General features: G+C 48.3%; 4 protein-coding genes across 9 annotated transcripts; 2 read left to right on the plus strand and 2 right to left on the minus strand.

Moving 5' to 3' along the window:
- The first annotated feature begins 609 nt into the window (after positions 1 to 609).
- Positions 610 to 5177, plus strand: TMOD4 (tropomodulin 4). 2 transcript variants are annotated; one of them, XM_019955751.2, is made up of 10 exons: positions 610 to 711; positions 1715 to 1879; positions 2084 to 2240; positions 2552 to 2668; positions 3130 to 3219; positions 3403 to 3533; positions 3631 to 3738; positions 4123 to 4266; positions 4518 to 4662; positions 5060 to 5177. In XM_019955751.2, exons 2-10 carry the CDS (start codon positions 1757 to 1759, stop codon positions 5080 to 5082), a joined length of 1038 nt encoding a protein of 345 aa, XP_019811310.1. In that variant the 5' UTR covers positions 610 to 711; positions 1715 to 1756; the 3' UTR covers positions 5083 to 5177. The 2 variants fall into 2 exon arrangements, with proteins under 2 accessions (XP_019811310.1, XP_019811303.1); XM_019955744.2 differs by having other exon boundaries at positions 623 to 739.
- A 507-nt stretch (positions 5178 to 5684) lies between these two features.
- SCNM1 (sodium channel modifier 1) lies at positions 5685 to 8312 on the minus strand. 4 transcript variants are annotated; one of them, XM_070785712.1, is made up of 7 exons: positions 8084 to 8312; positions 7804 to 7874; positions 7479 to 7567; positions 7281 to 7378; positions 7081 to 7169; positions 6485 to 6679; positions 5685 to 5850 (listed from the first exon to the last, which is right to left on the minus strand). In XM_070785712.1, the coding sequence occupies exons 1-7, from the start codon at positions 8183 to 8185 to the stop codon at positions 5751 to 5753; spliced, it is 744 nt and encodes a 247-aa protein (XP_070641813.1). In that variant the 5' UTR covers positions 8186 to 8312; the 3' UTR covers positions 5685 to 5750. The 4 variants fall into 4 exon arrangements, with proteins under 4 accessions (XP_070641813.1, XP_019811319.1, XP_019811330.1 ...); XM_019955760.2 differs by having other exon boundaries at positions 8135 to 8310; XM_019955771.2 differs by having other exon boundaries at positions 7804 to 7911; positions 8135 to 8275.
- A 143-nt stretch (positions 8313 to 8455) lies between these two features.
- Positions 8456 to 17223, plus strand: LYSMD1 (LysM domain containing 1). Of its 2 annotated transcripts, XR_002180230.2 has the most exons (4): positions 8456 to 9270; positions 15213 to 15571; positions 15977 to 16182; positions 16866 to 17223. XR_002180230.2 is itself a non-coding variant. In XM_019955791.2 (3 exons), exons 1-3 carry the CDS (start codon positions 9091 to 9093, stop codon positions 16113 to 16115), a joined length of 678 nt encoding a protein of 225 aa, XP_019811350.1. In that variant the 5' UTR covers positions 8456 to 9090; the 3' UTR covers positions 16116 to 17223. The 2 variants fall into 2 exon arrangements, 1 of the variants encoding a protein (XP_019811350.1); XM_019955791.2 differs by having other exon boundaries at positions 15977 to 17223.
- On the minus strand, positions 17224 to 20068 carry TNFAIP8L2 (TNF alpha induced protein 8 like 2). Its single transcript, XM_019955811.2, has 2 exons — positions 19982 to 20068; positions 17224 to 18299 (listed from the first exon to the last, which is right to left on the minus strand). The coding sequence occupies exon 2, from the start codon at positions 18292 to 18294 to the stop codon at positions 17740 to 17742; it is 555 nt and encodes a 184-aa protein (XP_019811370.1). The 5' UTR covers positions 18295 to 18299; positions 19982 to 20068; the 3' UTR covers positions 17224 to 17739.
- Positions 20069 to 21028: the final 960 nt, after the last annotated feature.

The following is a 21028-nucleotide window of genomic DNA, read 5'->3' on the forward strand; positions in this document are numbered from 1 at the left end:
GCAAAAAGTATTTGTGAATGAGTTTTATATTTGTTTAATAGCTTTTATTATGAGTCATCCTTTTTATTCTTTATTTTTTTAAGGGTTTTTTTGGGGGGCCACACCATATGGCTTGTAGGATCTTAGTTCCCCAACCAAGGATCAGCCCTGGGCCCTCAGCAGTGAAAGCGCCTAGTCCTAACCACTGGACCACCAGGGAACTTCCAGAGTTTCCCTTTTTAAATTGTAAAATATTAATTCCTCTAACAGTTTATAAACACCTTAAAATTAGACACCAAAACAAAATCCTTGTACTCACCTCTATATCTCCTTATAGTCACTGCTTTGAATATAGCAGGCACTAAATATTGGGTTGGCCAAAAATTTGGTTCAGGTTTTCTGTACGATACCATGGAAAAACCCAAACAGACTTTTAGGCCAATCCAGTAAGTATTAATAGGAACTGTGATTCGTAGAAGTCCAGTTTCTGGGACTCGGGCTTGGAGGAAGGGGAGGAGGTGCCATGGCTGTTAGCGGCCACTAGAGGCTCTCAGGGCTGGGCAGGGTATGGGGGCTGTGTATATGTGATCTCCCACTACCCCCCACCTGGCCAGAGCTAAAATAATAAAATGCTGAGCTCACTGTTCCCCCACCCTCTCCCTCGGCACCGGCTCCTCCTGCTGCCCAGACAGTGCTCCAGCAGAACAGACAGACCAACCAACAGCAGGGGAGGTGAGAAGGGAGGTGGCGACCAGGACTGGTAGGTGGGGAAGGCAGGGGGCTTGTGGATCAGAGTCTGGTGGGAGATGGGAGGAGAAGAAGGACTCCTACTGGGAATGATGTGGAGTGTGTCTGCCTCTCTGTCACTCTGTTTCTGTCGCTGTCTGTCCTCTCCCTTAACTTACGCTGTCAATGTACGTATCTCACACATTTTCTCAGTCTTTCATATTCAGCATGGTGTGTATGTGCGGCTTAAAAGATCATGCAAGTTTAATCCTCTCACTGGTTTTAGAGAAAGTATCCCATTTAGAAAGCATTTCCCACCCATTAGACTGGTGTCGCCTTCCCGTCCAAAGCCAGGGACACATTGTGTGAACTCAGTACCTTCTCCTAATGCTGCGCCACCCCTCCCCCAGTCTGGATGTCTCCCAGGTCCTCTGAGCTCTCACTTTCCCTCAGGATTTAGGATTTTAGCAAACATAATGAGATCTTGATCCCTCACAATGAAAGGAAATGAGGGTGGAGTAAGAGCACTATCTATCCCCCCCCCACAAATCCTCCTTGGTTTCTTAAGCCAGGTTAGGAATAACTGGATTAGGGGGAAGAGAGGCGGAATTTCCCTGAAGCTCTCTGCCTGGCCCCCTTCCTTGCATTAGGAATTGGGCTTGGGGCCAGCTGTGATGGCAGGGCTCCTGGCAGCTGTGCTAGGGCAAGAGGCACCAACAGGCGAGGTTAAAGGGAGGGGTACTGCCAGGGTTTCTGATACAATGGGGAGAGGGATTCACTCTGCATACCTGGGATCCCCATCCAGAGTGGCTGGAAGCTGTGGAAGCGGGAAGGAGGCTCCAGTTCTAACTAAACAACCCAACCTTCCCCCATTTTCCCACGGCCAGCTAGATCTCTATCCGCCAAGGCAACCAGCTTATTTATTGTTCTGCCCCACTGGCTTGTCTGTTTCCCTTCTGTGTCCATGTACATCTTGCCATTGTCCAACCACTCTCTCCCTATAACCCAGGCTCCGTGAGTGCCACACAGTGGGGAGGGGGTGGGGGCCATCATGTCATCGTATCAAAAGGAACTGGAAAAATACAGAGACATAGATGAAGATGAGATCCTAAAGACCTTGAGCCCTGAGGAGCTAGAACAGCTGGACTGTGAACTACAGGAGATGGACCCTGAGGTAGGGGCTCCCACACAGGGGATCGGGCAATCCCGAGGCAGTAGGAAAGGTGTGGGGCCCTGGGGGACTGAGACCAGGGTGATCTACAGGGCTTAGAGTCCTAAGAAGCTCAGGGGAACAGTGTCTGGAGATGCTTTAGAGAGACCTGGAGGTGCCCCAGGCCAGAGGGGGGCCCTGACTCGCTCTCTAAAACTCATCCCTAAGAACATGCTCCTGCCAGCTGGACTAAGACAACGTGACCAGACAAAGAAGAGCCCAACGGGGCCGCTGGACCGAGAGGCCCTCTTGCAGTACCTGGAACAGCAGGCACTAGAGGTCAAAGAGCGTGATGACTTGGTGCCCTTCACAGGCGAGAAGAAGGGTATGGGATCTCTAACATCCATGCCTCCTAGAACCCAGTGGTGGTCTCTCACATGTCCCCGTTCCAGCTTTCTTCTCACTTGCCCACTCCTAACTGCCAGGAAATCAGCTGCCTACACCTGCATGCCAACTTACACTCCAGCTCTTAGAAGTGATCAAGGGGACCCAGGAGTCCTGAGCTTGTAGAGGACTCAGGTTTTACAGTGGCTTCTAGTGACCCAGCATTCTACCTCCTGGAGAAGGAAAGGAAGCTGGAAGCCAGGATCTTAGGAGAAATGACCTCGACCTGAACCATCCTCATCTCCCCATCAGGGAAACCCTACATCCAGCCCAAGAGAGAAATTCCAGTGGAGGAGCAGGTCACTCTGGAGCCTGAGCTGGAGGAGGCGCTGGCCCACGCCACAGATGCTGAGATGTGTGACATTGCAGGTGGGCAGCTGTGGCCAGTTGAGTTGGGAGGATCTGGGGCAAAGGTCGTGAACATGGCATGGGACTAGTGGGATGTGGATGTTTTGAGAAACCCTCAGATAGTGGTTTTTAATTTTTGTCTATATGTGTACACTCATTTTTAAATTTAGTAAGTTAACATCTCAAGGGCGATTTTACAGGGATTATAAAACAAAACTATTTTGGCTGCAAACAGCAGGGTCTGACAGACCCCCTCACCCTGTGGTGGCTCCTTAGGGACCTTCCCTTCACCCTGTCTCAATGTTTTGAAAACCACTGCCTTACACAGCTTAATGGAAGGGACCCCTGGGACCAAAAGTGGAAACCTCTTTGGAAGAGGTCAGGCTTCAAAAATGCAATAGATCCAGAATGAGGTGGGTGGGGGGCCTGGAACAAGCGCGTTTTCCTCATTCCCTGTGCCCTCCTCTGCCTACTCTCTCCAGCAATTCTGGGCATGTACACACTGATGAGCAACAAGCAGTACTATGATGCGATCTGCAGCGGAGAAATCTGCAACACCGAAGGCATTAGCAGTGAGTGTGTTTGGGAGCATGGCGCCCAGGGCTCCTGGCAGGTGTCCCGAAGTCTGAGCAAAGGTAGCAAAGGGTGAAACGAGGCAGTCAGGGAGCAGACATAATGCATACGTGATGAGAGAATGAATGGGGAGGAGACTGTGAGGGACATGTTGGGGTTTCCTTCCTCCCCTCACCCACCAGGTGTGGTGCAGCCTGACAAGTACAAGCCAGTGCCAGATGAGCCCCCAAATCCCACCAACATCGAGGAGATACTGAAGAGTGTTCGAAGCAACGACAAGGAGGTAGAGGAGGTGAACCTCAATAATATCCAGGTGTGTTATCTGACCCCATCCTCTAAGCAGTAACACTGGCCTAACTCTGCTGTCTTATGACTTCCCTGGCTCACCCTCTCCTATTCCCCTTTGATAGGACATCCCGATACCCATGCTAACTGAGCTGTGTGAGGCCATGAAGACAAATACCCATGTCCGGAGCTTCAGCCTGGTGGCCACAAGGAGTGGTGACCCCGTTGCCAATGTAAGGCTAGCTGGCATCCCTCACCCTCTCCCTGGACATGCTTCCCTGGCAGGGCTGTCAGAAAGGGTTGCGCTGGGGGTGCTATTCCCATCGACTCTCTTAGGGGAGACCTGCTGGAGACTCCTCCCCTCAGTCCTTTGACTCACAGCTGTGAAATCCTGATTGTCTTCCTAAAGCACCAAACCCTCTCAACCACCCCCAACTCCACTGCACACGTCACCCCACGGCTTTCCCCACTACCTACCCTCCCTCTGCCTCCCTGGAGCCCCACACCCAGCTCAAGGACTCTTCTCAAAGAGCTGTCTCCCTCTCGCTCCTGTTCTTTCTCTCCTCAGTCATCTGTGAAACTGTACCCTAACCCTAATCCAAGTCCCTACTACCCAGGCGGTGGCTGACATGTTGCGTGAGAATCGTAGCCTCCAGAGCCTGAACATCGAATCCAACTTCATTAGCAGCACAGGGCTTATGGCTGTGCTGAAGGCAGTTCGGGAGAACGCCACACTCACTGAGCTCCGAGTAGACAACCAGGTCAGCCTTCCCTTACCCTAGTCTTTGCAGTCAGCTAACCCTCACTGATCCTCTTCCCTGGGGCAGCCATAGACAGGATCTCATCTGATCTTGTTTGAACTCTCCCTCTTCTTATGAGGGGAGCCAAGGCAGCACCTCTTATCACTCATTACGGAGAATGAGTCTCTTTAACCTCCCAAAGGGTTGGTGGTCTGAGATGGTGAACAATCCAGACGAGGGGTGCTGACGGCTTCCATCTCGCCCTCCTCCAGCGCCAGTGGCCTGGTGACGCGGTGGAGATGGAGATGGCCACCGTGCTTGAACAGTGTCCCTCCATTGTCCGCTTTGGCTACCACTTTACACAGCAGGGGCCACGCGCTCGGGCCGCCCAGGCCATGACCCGGAACAATGAACTGCGTGAGTAGCTGCAGATATGGTGCGTGGGGGAGAAGGCAAGGAGCTGCAGAAGCTGGTGGATGCCCCTGAATGCTAACTTAGTGACTAGCAGCCGGGTGCTGCCAAAGTGACGTTCACAGAAGTTCAAATACCATAGGTGACCTGAAAGTAGACAGCAAAACTCCTCTGCCCAAGTATACCAGTAGAGAGGCAAAGGGAAGGTAGTCACAGCCATTGGGGCCATGTGTTTTTATTTGCCCTGTTGTCTCTTATTTTAACATGGCGGGGAGGAGCATGCTTGGTGACCTAAGACATTACCTCTTTATGAGTCTGGCCAAGGAACTAGAAAGGAGAAGAACACCTTTGCAGGAGGCAAGAGATGGGATAATGACTTGTGTTTACTCTTCTTCCTTTACAGGTCGCCAGCAAAAGAAGAGATAACACTACCTTTCCCTTTACCAACTAAGGCTCGGAGCCCTGAAAGCTTAAATCATCTGTCCCCCCTTTCCTGTAAATAAAGGCCCTACTGTCCACTCTGCCTGCCTCCTTCCTTGGGCTTTGGAGTGGAAATCTTGGCGCTAAACCCCAAGGGTTACTGCCAATTCATCAGGGGATTATTTATACTCTGGGGATCAGCAGGCAGGGAGGTTCAAATTACCAGGAGGAGGTGGGGGGAGCTCCCTCCCTTGGTGTTCCCCATAACCCTGCCAATGCCTTTAGTCTCTTCTACTTTCACAGGGTGGCTGTTTCCAGACATGTCCAACCCCTCCTTGCCGACCAGTGCCTACCCACAACCCTCATGTTATTGGAAGGAGGCAAGGACTTTGAGTGGAGGTGGAGAAGAAAGCAGAAAACAAGAAGGGCAAAAACCTCCTTCTGACAGACTTATTAATAGGGCACCAGGCTGCATGCAGCTGACGCTTGGCATGACTGTGGGAGAAAGTGGGGGAGGGTTAGAAGTGTGGGGAGCTGTGTACCTTGCAGAGAAGAATTGGCTGGGCTGAGAATGAACAGATCTGAAATCCTGAAACAAGGAACCAGAGTCAGGGAAAGCTGGGCTCCCAGCGCCTGCTGTAGTTTATTTGTGAAATGAATGGGGAAAGAGGATGTCAGTCCAAGGGGAGATCAGGGGGTTCCTCCTCATCAGAGTCAAACTCAACATTTTCATCTTTTATCCATCGACCTCGTCCATCTGGGATCCATCCAGAGCTGGAAACACCAGAAAACAGAACTGGTCAGGAAAAGAAGTTTATTAAATTAATAAAAGCATGTGTGTGAGTGCTCTGTCATGTCCAACTCTGTGACCCCATGGACTGTAGCCTGCCAGGCTCCTATGTCCATGGGATTTCCCAGGCAAGAATACTGGAATGGGTTGCCGTTTCCTTCTCCAGGGGAATCTTCCCAACTCAGGTCGAACCTGCCTCTTGTGCATTATAGGAGGATTCTTTACTGCCGAGCCTCCTGGGAAGCCCCAATAGTTCTTTCTATCTAACTGTAATTAATTTCCTGAACTATTTGAAAAAAAGTTACATATGTAAGGAGTCTTTGTGCATGCATGCATGTGTGCTAAGTTGCTTCAGGAGGAACCGACTCTGTGACCCTGTGGAGTATAGCCCGCCAGGATTCTCCAGGTAAGAATACTGGAGTGGGTTGCCATGCCCTCCTCCAGGGGATCTTCCTGACCCAGAAATCGAACCTGCATCTCCTGCACCGGCAGGTGGTTTCTTTACCACTGCGCCACCTGGGAAGCCCCATGGGGATAAGTAAAAACACTTGAGAAGCTCTGAAACAAGGAGGGTCAGAGAGAAAAGGGAAAAACTGAGGAAAAATTCTGCATACTCACCTTCGAAGGGTGAGGTAATGATCCAGGGCCCGTCTTCTTGTGGGGCTCATAGGTGCGGGGGATGAGACAGTGGCTGACTCCTTGGTCTGTGAACCAGCCTCAGGCTCAGGTTCTCTACTGATCTTCCCACCTTGGGGTTCAACCTCTGGGGGTGGCAAAGGGGGGCGAGAGACAGAGGGACGAGGGGCTTCTGGTCTGGACAGAGAAGAATCGAAGTCTGTAAAAGCAGTAAAGGAAAGGGCCTAATCTCCTGTGACTCCCAACTCCTTATAGAAGTGCTTCTCAATTCTGTGTTCCTCAAGATATTAGTAAGTGTTCTGCATAAAAAAAATTTTGAAATCTAGTAAATTTAGGAAAGTCTAAATTAATCTTTTAGGGGTTTTTTTTTATCTTACGATTTTGTAGAACACTTAAAATACACTAATTTTTAATCAAATAGGATTACAAAGCACTTTTTTAGTTACAAAAATCTTTTTCCTGAAATACAAGTTAACACCCCCAGAACGCTTAGTATTTCTCAGATTACAATTAGGAAAATAATCACTTTAGAGCTATCTCTTGTCCCTCCCTACCTCTGGCTTTCCCATCCCACTGACCTGTACTTCCGGCGGCAGCAACTGTTATAGTGAGGAGCTCTGTGCAGAGCACTCTGAGTGATAAGTCGAGTCTGGGTTAAGAGAGGAGCCTGGCATGGAGACAGAAGACAGAGTCAGAGCCTTCAGAGCCAGAAACAAGCCAAAGTCCTTCAAGCCTAAGGTGTGCAGCACATCCTGCCTGGAACACAACTTCCCCTTACCTCTGCTGTGGTCTCTTCTCTCCTGAGTTCATTATGCTGTCTTGGATTCTGCTCTGTGCCCTTTCCTGGCGGCTTCTTGCCATAGAAAAGCTGCAGGCCTGAGGAGAGAGGGGAAGAGGATTAAAAGCAGGGCACCAAGGGTGGTCTGAAGAGATTTTAAGGGTTTACACTCTATCGTCTGTCTTTTCCCAAACTTACTGGACAGATGTTTTTTGCCTGCACGGTGGGCAGTCAACATGGCCAGAGTGTCCAGGACAGGTCGGTGGGGACAGATGGCACAAGCAAAGCTGGGGAGTAGGAAAGATAATTGGTCCCTGGGGAGTGGAGTCTTGGTCATAGGTCCCACCCCGTCCAAGCATTCATTTCCAAAGCCCAACTCCCAAGTCTCCCAGTCTCCACCACCCACAATCCCTGTTACTCCCAGCCAAAGAATTCTAGATACTCCCGCTCTCCTCCTTAATAACAAAAGTTCTTGAGCCGCTAACTTCAAAACCCTTAAACTTGATCCACTCTTCGCTCTCACCGTCCATCCCGTAGCATCAATGCCTCATCCTCTGGAATGTAACTGGCAAGCAGGTCCCCGACTCTTCGTTTCTGCAGGGGACAGGGGAAGAAGTCCGGACGGGATCAGCTGGATATGAGGGAGGGATAAAAGGGAAATGATAGAGGAGAGGACTCAAAGGGAATAGACCATGGGAGAACACACATCTGCGGCGAAGAAGGGGTCACCACCACCTCTAGTCTTTTGGTTCTCTCCACCCCGCCCCCCAGTTGTTGCCACAGCAACAAAACAGCTCCTTTACAGCCTTCAGAGGGCAGGTGAAGCTGCTTCGGACGCACTCCTCTCCGCCTACTTTGAGCACATTGAGTTGACTCCAATCGTCTCCTTCCCTCTTGAAAGACATCAAGACTGTGAGTCCCAGAAATCAAAAACTCTATCCAGCCGCCTTCGCCACTCCTTTCAGGCCACCGTAGCGGGAGTGGGTCGTCTCCGTTCCTTCCGGTCTCTTTCCGGCTGGCCCCCTGACTTCCGGGGATGTGGTTCCACGAATGCACTGCGCGATCCCGGAAGCCAGCTTCTAGCCGGCAGAGGGGGACTGCATTTCTTATGGTTCCCTGTGACCTCACCGGCGCGGGGCCTTTTGGGAAATGAAGTCTTTTTTTCAAAGAGCTTGCCGCCGGGCTGGATCCAGGCCCTTTCGTCTTGGCAGACTCGAGGTGTTTGGAACGACAAGAACCTAGATGTGGAGCCCGAATTTGAGGGTGTGACTGATTTGGTTTGGAGAATACCTTTGAGGATCTCTGAAGGAGAAAGAGTGCTACAGACTCTGGCTATTGTCACGCCCTTCGCCTGCAGCCACAGCCCACATAGGGTGGGCCTGATCTGTTCCTGACCCTAGAGGGCCAACCCCGGGACGGGGCGGAGTCGGGATACTGGGGAGCCTGGAGGTCGGGCTGCCAGACGTAGGGGCAAATTGAGCTGCGTGTTAAGGAGACTGCTAGATTTCAAAGGTCAGGGGTCAACGTCGCGAGTTGTTGTGGGGAGTCGAAAGTCGGAGGGGTGCTAAGGAAGACTCAGGTAGGGACTGAATAGTCAGAGTACAGATTTGTGGGAAGGGGACTTGGAGGGAGGAGAAGCTAGGGCTGACAAGTCGCGTCTCGCCGGGGGAGGCGGGGAGACTTAAGAGAGAAGACTGAAAGAGAAAGGAATCCTCTAAGATACCCATTCTCGGACCGCGAGCCCGTCATTATCGGTCACTTGGCCGGGCCTCCGGGGGGTTGTAACCTCAGTTGTCCGCAGGGTGAGGAGATGGCTTCTCCCTCTAGACAGGCCCCCCTCGGGGGGTCAGGACTGCTTCATGGGAGCCGGGCTCGTTCTTATGGAAGCCTGGTGCAGTCTGCCTGCTCCCCGGTGAGGGAAAGACGCCTGGAGCATCAGTTGGCGCCCGGAGACACCCTGGCTGGACTAGCACTCAAATACGGGGTGACGGTGAGTCTTCCAGGATTGGGACGTAGACACCCAATTAGAAGAGGTTTATTCCTCATGAGAATGTATGGCCATCTAGGCAACTTCCCCTGAAATTTTCTTAATTGTGTTTATATTAACTGATTGTGATAAAGGTTTGGTCCTCCTTTATCGTTTTAATCCCATCTTAATCCCATCTCAGTGTTGCACTGTCTGGTGGGAACAAATCCTGTCCCATTATCCCAACGGAGGGGAGCAGCATTTATTTTTTAGGCCAGTCACTGTACTAAAGACTTTACATCCATTAGCTCATTTGATCCTCACATCCCTATCAAGCGTATAATTATTGTGCCCTTTTTACAGATGAAGAAACTGAGACTTAGATTGGTTAACCAGTTTGACCAAGGTCAAATAACTTATAAGTGTTGGTGTGAAAATTCAAACAGGTCTGTCTGATTCCAAAGCCTGTACTGTTAACTACATAGAAATATTTTAATTGAGAATGACTAAACATTCACAGCAAACAATGCAGAGCTAGTTTTTAGTCTGAGGTTCCTAGATTGCCAGGAGAAATATCAATAACCTCAGATATGCAGATGATACCACCCTTATGGCAGAAAGTGAAGAGGAACTAAAGAGCCTCTTGATGAAAGTGAAAGTGGAGAGTGAAAAAGTTGGCTTAAAGCTCAACGTTCAGAAAACAAAGATCATGGCATCCGGTCCCATCACTTTATGGGAAATAGATGGGGAAACAGTGGAAACAGTGTCAGACTTTATTTTGGGGGGCTCCAAAATCACTGCAGATGGTGACTGCAGCCATGAAATTAAAAGACGCTTACTCCTTGGAAGGAAAGTTATGACCAACCTAGACAGCATATTCCAAAGCAGAGACACCACTTGACCCTTTTCCCTTTCCTTTGTTTTCCTTGGGAATATACAATGAATGAAAACTTATTGGTACTGAAAAAAAAAAAAAAAAAGCAGAGACACCACTTTGCCAACAAAGGTCCATCTAGTCAAGGCTATGGTTTTTCCTGTGGTCATGTATGGATGTGAGAGTTGGACTGTGAAGAAGGCTGAGCGCTGAAGAATTGATGCTTTTGAACTGTGGTGTTGGAGAAGACTCTTGAGAGTCCCTTGGACTGCAAGGAGATCCAACCAGTCCATTCTGAAGGAGATCAGCCCTGGGGTTTCTTTGGAAGGAATGATGCTAAAGCTGAAACTCCAGTACTTTGGCCACCTCATGCGAAGAGTTGACTCATTGGAAAAGACTCTGATGCTGGGAGGGATTGGGGGCAGGAGAAGGGGATGACAGGATGAGCTGGCTGGATGGCATCACTGACTCAATGGACCTGAGTCTGAGTGAACTCCGGGAGTTGGTGATGGACAGGGAGGCCTGGCGTGCTTCGATTCATGGGGTCGCGAAGAGTCGGACACGACTGAGCGACTGAACTGAACTGAAGTGCTGTCTCCTCTTGTTCTTTTCTCCTCCTCAATGCTCTGCCCTCTTCTTTTCAAGAAGGTGGTCTCTGTGGTACAAAACAGGTACTCTCTATGCCAAGCATTTCAGTTCATGCGTAGGGTGTATTTAGTAGGAGTAAAAATACATTGCTTTAAAGTTGATAAGGGTCTTCCCCTATATCTTGTTGAATTAGGCAACATTTTTCTGCTTGGTATGTTCAAAGCATTGTGGTAACCATCTTGGGAGATAGAAACATAAATCAAGTGTGTAGCTGCTGCTCTCATGTAATTTACAGTCTAGTAAGAAGTGAGTGAAGAGGAACTAAAAAAACCTCTTGATGAAAGTGAAAGTGGAGAGTGAAAAAGTTGGTTTAAAGCTCAACATTCAGAAAACTAAGATCATGGCATCTGGTCCCATCACTTCATGGGAAATAGATGGGGAAACAGTGGAAACAGTGTCAGACTTTATTTTGGGGGGCTCCAAAATCACTGCAGATGGTGACTGCAGCCATGAAATTAAAAGGCGCTTACTCCTTGGAAGGAAAGTTATGACCAACCTGGATAGCATATTCAAAAGCAGAGACACCACTTTGCCAACAAAGGTCCATCTAGTCAAGGCTATGGTTTTTCCTGTGGTCATGTATGGATGTGAGAGTTGGACTGTGAAGAAAGCTGAGTGCCGAAGAATTGATGCTTTTGAACTGTGGTGTTGGAGAAGACTCTTGAGACCCTTGGACTGCAAGGAGATCCAACCAGTCCATTCTAAAGGAGATCAGTCCTGGGTGTTCATTGGAAGGACGGATGCTGAAGCTGAAACTCCAATACTTTGGCCACCTCATGCTAAGAGTTGACTTATTGGAAAAGACCTTGATGCTGGGAGGGATTGGGGGCAGGAGGAGAAGGGGACAACAGAGGATGAGATGGCTGGATGGCATCACCGACTCTATGGACATGAGTTTGAGTGAACTCCAGGAGTTGGTGATGGACAGGGAGGCCTGGTGTGCTGCGATTCATGGGGTAGCAAAGAGTCGGACACAACTGAGTGACTGAACTGAACTGAAGAAGTGAGCAGGGACACAAATAATGATTGTAGGTGACAGAACGTGGTGAGTTTGTAGAGGTGTTAACAAAGAGTGGGAAGTCAGGAAAGAAGATTGGTTTTTATTTGGAAGGGGACATTAGTGCAGACTTTAAGGGGACCATCACAATGGGCCTTCAAAAACTTGGACATCCCTTTCTCTATGCTCCTCTCTATAAATCTGTGTAATCCAGTGGTCTACATCCTTTACATCTTTGTCTTTCCAATAGCCTGCACTCTAAGGGACAGAACTATTTCTTTTCAATTTTATGTCTCTGGAGTCTGACATAATCCCCAGCACATAGAAGCTTAATAGATGTTTTTTGAATGAATGAAAGTCTGGCTAAAATTTCCACATTGGAGATTGGGAGTATAGTAAAGTGAACATTTAAGTAGAGGGAAGACCTAAATAAAGAAAATGGATTTGAAAGTACTGAGCAGTCCTTTCATCCCAGCAGAGGCTCAGATGTTGTGCAATGAAGGAAACTGCTGCTAGTGATTCAACAATTATTGTTTGAGGTTTTCTTACTGCCCTGTATCTTTCTGAGTACAGAAAAGCTCTGTAGTCTAGTAAAGAAAAGTTCTAGGTTCTGGTTTCATTCTGCTGCTTACTAGCTGAGTGACTGGATAGTCAACCACTTTACTGTCTGGGGCCTCAGTTTCCTCATTTGTACAATAAGAATAAAAAATAAAAAACTTAGGTAAATAAATTACGTAATTTATTACCTACCTGTCATTTAAGGAACACTTAGTATATGCCAAGCTCTATTATCTCATATTATCTCCATGAAACTTTATGAGGTAGATGTGACCATTTCCATTTAAAGATAAGAAATATCACTATGGTGTACATCTGAAACGTAATAGTGTACTTATACTTCAATAAAAACAAATTTTTAATGATAAGGAGACTGAAGCTTTGAGAGATAACTTGCTATAGACTATATACAACTAGTTTAATTGTTAGAGCTAGGATTCAGACCTAGTTGTCTTGTTCTAAAATCCTCATTCATGGGACTTCCCTGGTGGTCCAGTGGTTAAGACTCTATGCTTCCACTGAGGAGACGTGGGTTCGATCCCTGGTCCGGAACTAAGAGCCCACATGGTGTGTTGCATGGCCAAAAAAATAAAATCCTCACTTTGAACTGCTCTATTAAACTAGATTCTAATGACCTTCTAGCTCTTGGCTCGAAGGCAGAGGAACAATGTCCCCATATATGGTGCTTCTGGGAAGTAATAAAAGCAACAGAAAATTCACAAATTAATTCATATCATCTTGGAACTAGAAGGGACCTAGGATATTATCTAGGCAAAATAAAATGAATAGCATCAAAGTGCTTGACAAAGTAAAAGTATAAAACTGCAAGCCGCTTTTAACTGTTTTTACTGTTCAGATCAATCAGATTTTATTTTTAAACTCATTATAGCATAAGATTTTATTAGTCAAGTTTATTTTAGTAGTCTTGGCCTAGAGTGGAAACAGCTTTGATATTGGACAGTTATAAGAATTATGATCTCCCAAACTGGTGCCTTTATGGGATGAATTTTTAGTAAAACTGGCTGCCTGGCCTCGGGTAATAAAATACTGATATACGGTGTCTGTGGTTTCTATATTTTATTATCTAGTTTCTTTACTCATAAAGCATTAATGAGCCTCTGCTGTGTGCCAAATTTGTGTGATATTGAGGAGAATCTTAGGGATACAGAGACAGCAAGTCACCAGTCTTGCCCTTAAATGACTCACAGTTTGCACAGGACAAATATGCCTACAGTATAATATAATAAGATAGGTATTATTACGGCAGTATTTACAGTATGCATTGGGAGCCCTGAAGAAGATAACACGAAGGGAATGATAGTTGATGAGAAGTTTTCCCGGCCAAGAAGGGAGAAGTGGAGAAGCGTTCCAGGCAGATAAAGTCACAAAAGTGTGAAAGATCATGAAATGTTGGAAGAAAAATGAAAAGTTCAGGATGGCAAAAGGTGTAAGTGGCAGAAGGGAGGTGTGGCTGGACTTCCTATGAAGGCGAGATGCCCTTGAATGGTAATGCGGATTTTATCTCTGACCCAGTGGGGAGCCATAGAAAGTTCATAAGCAAGGTAGTGGATTGATCAGGTTAAATTTTTTTTTAAAAGATACATGTCAGCAGGGTAGAAGATAAGTTAAAATGGAGGGAGGAAGACCAGTTAAAAAACTTAACAATACCCAAATGAGACATATTGAGTCTGTTCTAAGTCAGTGGCAATGTGAAGCTGAGACCAGAGATGAGATTTTTGCAGCATTTTTGTTGACCTCTTGGGTATAGATGGTGAAAGAAAAGTATGAGTTAAGGATGACAGTGATATTTCTACTTTGGGAGGCAGGTAGATATAGATGGTGATGCCAGCCACTGTGTTTAGTGATGAATAAATAGGCACTAAATAAATACGTGATCAGTGAAATTATTAATATTATAATAAGAAAAGCATTCCTGGGGACTTCCCTGGAGGCCCAGTGGTTAAGGGGGCCTTAACCACTACAGGGGGCATGGGTTCCAGCCTTGGTCGGGGAACTAAGAGCCCACATGTCTCGCAACATGGCCAAAATAAATACATAAGAAAAGCATTCCTGGGAGGAGTAAAAAGGCCCAGAATTCTAGCTCTATCAGTAGCTTGCTAGGCAAGTCACTTAACCTCTCTGAGCCTCAGTTCCTTCACCTTTATGGTAGTTTTCAAAGTATCATATATGGGGATATTGCTCCACTGCCTTTGAGCCAAGAGCTAGAAAGGTCATTAGAATCTAGTTAGTTTCAGAGTGAGTTCCTTCATCTTCACAGTAGTTTCAAAATCTAGGGCTCTCTAAGACTCTTTAGGGATCCACAAGGTCAAAACTATTTCCATAGTAATAATAGCAAGACTTTATGCGTCTTTTTTATTTTCATGGGTGCACACTGTGTTTTTCAGAAGCCGTGTGGCCTGTGATACTGCAGCAGATGCTTGTAGAGGCAGACATGAGAAGCCTGTTGTCTTTAATTAAGTCGGACATGAAAGTGATTTACAGAAATGTAAAACAGTGCCTCTGTTCTTGCTATATGTTCACTATTTTTGTTTTATAAAATACATTATTTTTCATTGAAATATTTATGTTAACATTTAAGTGTTTTAAAGTTTTTAAGTTTTAATTTATAATACCTTAAATATTGATAGATGTGATTAACGTAAGTAAAAGCTTTTTTCCTCAATATTTTTTTAAAATGTAAAGGGGCCCTAAAACCAAAAAGTGTGAAAAACTACTGATCAATAAAATAGGGATAATAGCCCTCTGTAATTTTGGTTATTATAGGGCCAGATAAGACTCTGAACAATCACTTTAAAAGGCATGAGATGCTGTACAAATATAAGGTGGATCATTATTACTGTCATTAATTGTGGTGACTTTTTTTTAAAGATGGAACAGATTAAGCGTGCAAACCGCCTTTATACTAATGACTCCATCTTCCTGAAGAAAACCCTCTACATCCCCATCCTGACAGAGCCCAGAGACCTGTTCAATGGTTTGGATTCTGAGGAAGAGAAGGATGGAGAAGAAGCAGTACAGCCAAGTAAGGATGAAGTTCGACCACACTCAGCCGAGAGGAAGAAACGAGAAAGAGGTTTAGGACATGCCAATGGTGAACCCCTTCCCACAGCTGGCCAGGAGCCCGCCAGGCATGACCTTTCTGCCTCCGATTTCCTCAAGAAGCTCGATTCACAGATCAGCCTGTCAAAGAAGGCTGCTGCCCAGAAGCTGAAAAAGGGGGAAAGTGGGTGAGTCTTGAATGGGTCCTTTTAAGTCCCTCCGTAAATTTCTCTGTTCCCCCAATCTTACCTGATCAGACACAAAGTAAGCCCAGTGTCAGCAGAAGCAAGGTGAAGCCTTTTCCTCAGGTGGCCCCAAGACGATTCGCAGAGCCCATGGCTGTTGGAATGGGTGGAGGCGCTGGAAAGTGATTCTGTGTTCCCAGTGGAGGGAAATAGTTGGCTGTTCTTACTGCTCTGATGATCCATGAAGGAACGTTAGGGTTAGGATTTATCCAGAGGGTGTTGGACTCCATCGTAAAGCAACCAGCTCATGTATATTAGAGGAAGACAGCTTCCCACTTACTTCTTCATTCAGCCCATCTCAGTCTCTTCCCTTGATCTGTTGCTTTTCCCCCTTTTCCTCACCCGCAGGATACCTGGGGAGGATTCAAGTCTTCATCTAAGCTCTCCTCGGATGCAGCAACGAGCAGTCCTAGGTCCTGTGCCACTGACCCAGACCTCTCGGACCCGGACACTTCGGGACCAGGAAGATGAAATCTTCAAACTCTGAGGTCCCCAGAACTGATTGAGAGAAGCCAGATGCTGAAGGAGCATCTTGAGGGAGAGAGGAGCCTGAGGTGAGGCTCAAGAACGGGGCTTCCCAGCCTACCTCCCCGTACTCCTGCCATCTCCCCAGCCTCCTTGTCCGTCAAGAGTTCCTTGGCCTGGAGCAGTTCTATTGGCAAGAGTAGGGGATGGGAAATAGACCCCTTCTCTGTTCTTGGGCTGAGTCTAGAGTTGGTCTTTAGACTCAAAAGGTCTTTTTAGATCCCTGCTGCCCTTCCCGTCCCTTCCATGATTCCTTGGCCTTAGAGCCAAGGGAGGCAGGGACTCCCCTAGCCCCTAACTTCCTCCCCATCTCCAACTCTGTTACCTAATTTATTTGGTGCTATATTGAAGTAATATTTATTTGCTGTATCTTATTGTTTCCCACTCTTAGCTGAAAATTGGGATTTCTGTAGCCCTTCGATGAGGGGAACCCAGGAACAGTGAGCCAGTGATTTCTAGTCCACCTTCCCCACCTTCTTAGCCAACCATGTTATTGAGAATGGGCCATCAGTGATCTAGCCCTTCTGCAGGGAGTGGCAGACTGTGCCAGGCCTTGCCCCCAGTCTCAAATGAAAGAATTTGGGCTTAGTCTTGATTAATCAGGTCACTGTAACTTTTTCACAACTCTTGCTCTGAGAAAAAAAAAAGGCAATATAGGGTCCAGAACCCTCCGTGCCACCGGTTCACCCCTCTGATCTGCTCCTTTCTTCAGCCTGTGTGAGACTAAAGGATGGAAGAAGAATTGACTTGAGTTTGAAGAGGAAGACAGTTGTGGGAATCTTTTTGCCATGGGAGCCTCTTTGTTATACCCTCTCCCTGCCAGAGCCTGTTGATCTATGCCTTGCTCCTCACTACGTATTTATTTGCAATTTGTAGCACTGATGTGTGGTACAGTTTTTTTGAGTTTCTTAAACAGAAGTAGGCAAAGAAACCCCAGTGATATTGGAAATATGCCTCAGTCTCCTGTATGGAAATGGTGAGAGGTGAGATGAGTGGTGTTTATATACCTCTTTCCTCTGTGATGGTCATAAGATATAAAAAGCTGGAGAGATTAAACATTGAGCCCTGTGCATGTTTTAATAGTTTTATTTCCTCTGTGAGACTCTCCCCTGCCCTAGCCCCTTCTTCCTGCCCTCTGGAGCAGAGCCTCTGGGATCCCTCCAGACTCTGCAGACCTTCAGATCTAGAATGTCTCTCAGGGTCCCCTTCCCCCCAGCTGTCTTTAGTGTCCCCAGAAGAGTTAGCTGGGCTATGTCCTCTTACCCTGGTTCTGAGGTGAGGGGGCTTCCCTGTTTGAAAGGCCCTTTGCAGGGAAAACAGAGATCCAAGTTTCACTTCGTCTTTTTTCAGGCAGCTTTGTTTCCGGTCTTGGGGCTGGAGTGGGAAGAGAGGCCTCAACCCTCAGCTTTGCTTCTCCACCAGGAGTCTGGGGGTGGGGTAGTCTGAGAGTCACACGCACTCTTGGGAAAGACTGAAGCCTGAGGATTGAAAAGCATTAGTGCAGAGGCGCAGGGTTAGGAGCCTGGTGTGTGTAGTTTTCTCAGTCAGCCATTCTGCCAAGAAGGAGAGTGCTGGGGCTGGGACTCTCAGAGCTTGCCCTCGTCCAGCAGCTTCCTGAGCCCGCCGCAGATCTTGCCCAGGTGCTGGGTGTAATCAGGCCCGTAGAGAGCCGTGAGCAGGCCGGCGTCAGAGAAGTGATCGAACACGTGGCGGATGCGGCCGTGGGACTTGGGCGTGAGGTGGCGCTCCACCAGCTCCAGCAGCACGTCCCGGCACTCGGTCAGCAGGCTGGCCAGCACGGCAGCCTCGAAGGTGAAGTCCACCTCCCCGAAGCTGAGTGCTGTCATGGCGCCCTGCCGCAGCTTCTGGCGAAAGCGGGTTGCCAGGGCCAGCTCGCTGGGGTTGAAGCAGCCACTGCGGTGCAGCACAGCCACCTTGACCGCCACCTTGATCAGGTCCTTGATAACCCGCTGGGCCTGGGGCCTGCTGCGTGTGTATTCTTTGGACACACGGTAGAGCTCATCTAGCACCTCGCTGCTCGTCTCATCTGCGAAGAGATGAGCCACAGACCGCCCTGCCATCTTACTCAGTAGCTTCTTCTCTGCCTGTAGCACCAGACTCTTGGAACTGAAGGACTCCATGGTTCCTAGGGAGGGGTCGGGGTGGGGGGTTATGTGATCAGTCACTAGAAGAGAGGCCACAGGCTTCCTTAGCAAGAGAGAAATAGCTTTTCCCCTTTCTGTCTCTGGTTTCCATCTCATCATCATCTCTGCTTGTCATCTCTTTCCCCCTGCGCCCCCTCAGTCCACTACACTTGGTTCCCATTTTTCCCTTTAGGACTGCAGGACATCATGATCTCTAAAACAGGCCAGCAGAGCAGTAGGAGCTTTAGCTGGAGGGATGAGGGCATACCCCAGGCTAGCGCACCACAGCTAAGACCTCAAGAGAAGTGGGCTGTTGCTCCTGCAGTGGAGATGATGAAGCTTACCTGGCAGACAGCTCTCACAGCTGCCCTTTTTGGACACTTGACTGGGTACTGTACATCTGTACCCAGACGTACACCTACACTGTGAAGCGTAGCTATTACTATCTTTGTTTTACAGCTGAGCAAACTTAAGCTTACATTAAATAATTTACCCAGGTCAAACACAACTGTTTTTCTGACTCCAAAAGCCCATATCAGCTAGTGTGTTGTACTGCCTTTAGAGACATGAGAAATATAGGGGTCCCTGGAGTCCTGATGAAAAAAAATAATAATCATTCACATTTATTGAGAACCTACTATATGGCAAGTGCTTCATGTGAATTATCTCAGTCTTCCAACCCTTTGTAAGGTAGGTATCCCCAATTTGCAATGAGGAAAATGAAACTAAGAACAATTAAGCAATTTGACTGAAGTCACTGGCAAATGATAAAAATGGGCGTTGAACCACACAATCTGAAGAAGCCTCCTCCCATGGAATGCTCTCAATGAGGTTGAAGCACGCTGAGGAAGCATGAGAACAAGCACCTCAAGACTGCCCCGAGGTCTCGGGGCCTCTGCTGAGGCTGCACTCAGGACCAGCTGGCGGCACATGAGTGCCTGGTCCCGGAGCGCTGTCCCCATGGTCTTGCCTACGGTGGTTCTGCTTGTTTTGCTTCTTACTTCCCCCTCCCCTGTTCCTCTGCAGGATGTGGCTCTGACCGCAGTGAGGAGCAGCCTCGCCCTGTCCCCCAACCAAAATGGGAGTCTGAAGAAGCAGGGCAGGGTCACTGGGGTAGGGGGTTCTCCTCCAGCCGAATCAATCCAGTGGAAACCCAGAACCTTGCTCTGCCCCCAGCTTTGCTGGGGCTTTCTGGACCACACTCGACAGCCGGAAGAGGAGATTGCTCCATGTGAGCCTTCCTTCCTCCTTGGCCTTCCTGTTACCCAGCTCTCCACTGCCTCCGTTGCCATCTCGCGTTTGGTCCACTGTCCTCTCCCTCCCTCCATGTTTCAGTCTCCTGTTTTCACTTGACTGAGTGCTGCCCTGTCATCCTCTGGCCATACTCTCTCACTGGCCCTTACCTCTATATCCGTGTCTCCTAAGATCTCCTTGCATCTCTCAGTGGTCTCTCACGTGCCCTTATCCACCGCCATCCCTCAGCCCCGCACCCACCCATCCAAAACCATGTCTTTCTTTCTGAGGCTGCTTTACTCCAGGAAAAACTGAGCTGGACCTCCCCACTGAGACTCAGGAATTCTATCAAATGAGAGCCACAATATGGAAAGCTCAGGCTGACAGAGCTGGGACTCTTCTGCCACCATCTCCCCTGAAGCCTACCCTCTGTCATTGCCCAGTCCCTCACCTGCTGCGCCCTGGGTGCCAGTCTCGCCTTGGATGTTCCGGGAGAGCTGACAGAATGGAGAAGCTCCTAAGTGAGAGGCCCTTTGGCCTGGCCCCACCCCCAAGCCCCGCCTACCTACTCTGTGCTCAACCTCCGGTTCATCACACTGTCACCAAGAAAGTCCATGGCCCCAGTAGCCTCCTATAAATAAGACAAAGGTCAAAAGGAATAGCACTCTGTAGGAAACAGTCTTGATTCCTTGAGGTGAGGAGGAAGAATTGCACATCCCCTGTTCCCAAATTGTCTGCCTCTTTCTACTCTTGCTGCCCAGTTCCTTGAGATCTTGTTCTCCTTGTATTTCTGTGGTACTGGGGGAAATGTGATGTACAAATTGCTGGCGGGTGGGGGGGTGGGGTCGGGGCAGAAAGTTCTGAAGAGTGTATTGAACTTAGACTGGAGACACAAGAAGCAAGTTAGAGATCAGCAGGTCTGAGTGTGCCCCTAGAGTCACGAAGGATGGGTGGTGCTGTGGGGCAACATTACCAGGAGCACAGGCTTCCAGTACCTGGCAGGGTAAGGGCATGCAGACATGCTCAATCTCACAGCCATGTCCGACCATTCGTAGCTCATCAGGCGCCTCTGTCTGTGGGATTTCACAGGCAAGAATCCTGGAGCGGGTTGCCATTGAATTTTCCAGGGGTGTCTCCCCACCCCTAATACTTACACTTCCCTAGTGGCTCAGACGGTAAAGAATCTGCCTACAATGCAGGAGACCTGGTTTCCCACCCCTGGGTCGAGGAGATCCCCTGGAGAAGGGAATGGCAACCCACTCCAGTACTCTTGCCTGGAGAATCCATGGGCACAGGAGTCTGGCAGGCTACAGTCCATGGGGTCACAGAGAGTTGGACACGACTGAGCGACTGACACTTCTCTTCACCTCAAATACTTGAGAGGAAGATGCTGGGTCAGGCTGCAGAACTAGATATAACCAGCAGGTGTCAGCACATCGTTGTACCACTAGAGGCAACGAGCTTATCGACTATGCTTCATAGCTGCGAACGGGATGCA

The sequence above is a fragment of the Bos indicus genome, chromosome 3 (assembly GCF_029378745.1).
Source record: "Bos indicus isolate NIAB-ARS_2022 breed Sahiwal x Tharparkar chromosome 3, NIAB-ARS_B.indTharparkar_mat_pri_1.0, whole genome shotgun sequence".
NCBI classification, from domain to species: domain Eukaryota; kingdom Metazoa; phylum Chordata; class Mammalia; order Artiodactyla; family Bovidae; genus Bos; species Bos indicus.

Bases quoted from the DNA above. Each gene is read 5' to 3' on its own strand.
- TMOD4 (XM_019955751.2), top strand. From the start codon at position 1,757: ATGTCATCGTATCAAAAGGAACTGGAAAAATACAGAGACATAGATGAA. The intron at 2,669-3,129 runs GTGGGCAGCTGT...TACTCTCTCCAG, and splicing joins TGAGATGTGTGACATTGCAG to CAATTCTGGGCATGTACACA. The intron at 3,534-3,630 runs GTGTGTTATCTG...CCCCTTTGATAG, and splicing joins TGAACCTCAATAATATCCAG to GACATCCCGATACCCATGCT.
- LYSMD1 (XM_019955791.2), top strand. From the start codon at position 9,091: ATGGCTTCTCCCTCTAGACAGGCCCCCCTCGGGGGGTCAGGACTGCTT. The intron at 9,271-15,212 runs GTGAGTCTTCCA...TTTTTTTTAAAG, and splicing joins CACTCAAATACGGGGTGACG to ATGGAACAGATTAAGCGTGC. The intron at 15,572-15,976 runs GTGAGTCTTGAA...CCTCACCCGCAG, and splicing joins CTGAAAAAGGGGGAAAGTGG to GATACCTGGGGAGGATTCAA.
- SCNM1 (XM_070785712.1), bottom strand. From the start codon at position 8,185: ATGTCTTTCAAGAGGGAAGGAGACGATTGGAGTCAACTCAATGTGCTC. The intron at 7,379-7,478 runs GTAAGTTTGGGA...CTCTCTCCTCAG, and splicing joins AGGCAAAAAACATCTGTCCA to GCCTGCAGCTTTTCTATGGC. The intron at 5,851-6,484 runs GTGAGTATGCAG...TGGTGTTTCCAG, and splicing joins CATTACCTCACCCTTCGAAG to CTCTGGATGGATCCCAGATG.
- TNFAIP8L2 (XM_019955811.2), bottom strand. From the start codon at position 18,294: ATGGAGTCCTTCAGTTCCAAGAGTCTGGTGCTACAGGCAGAGAAGAAG.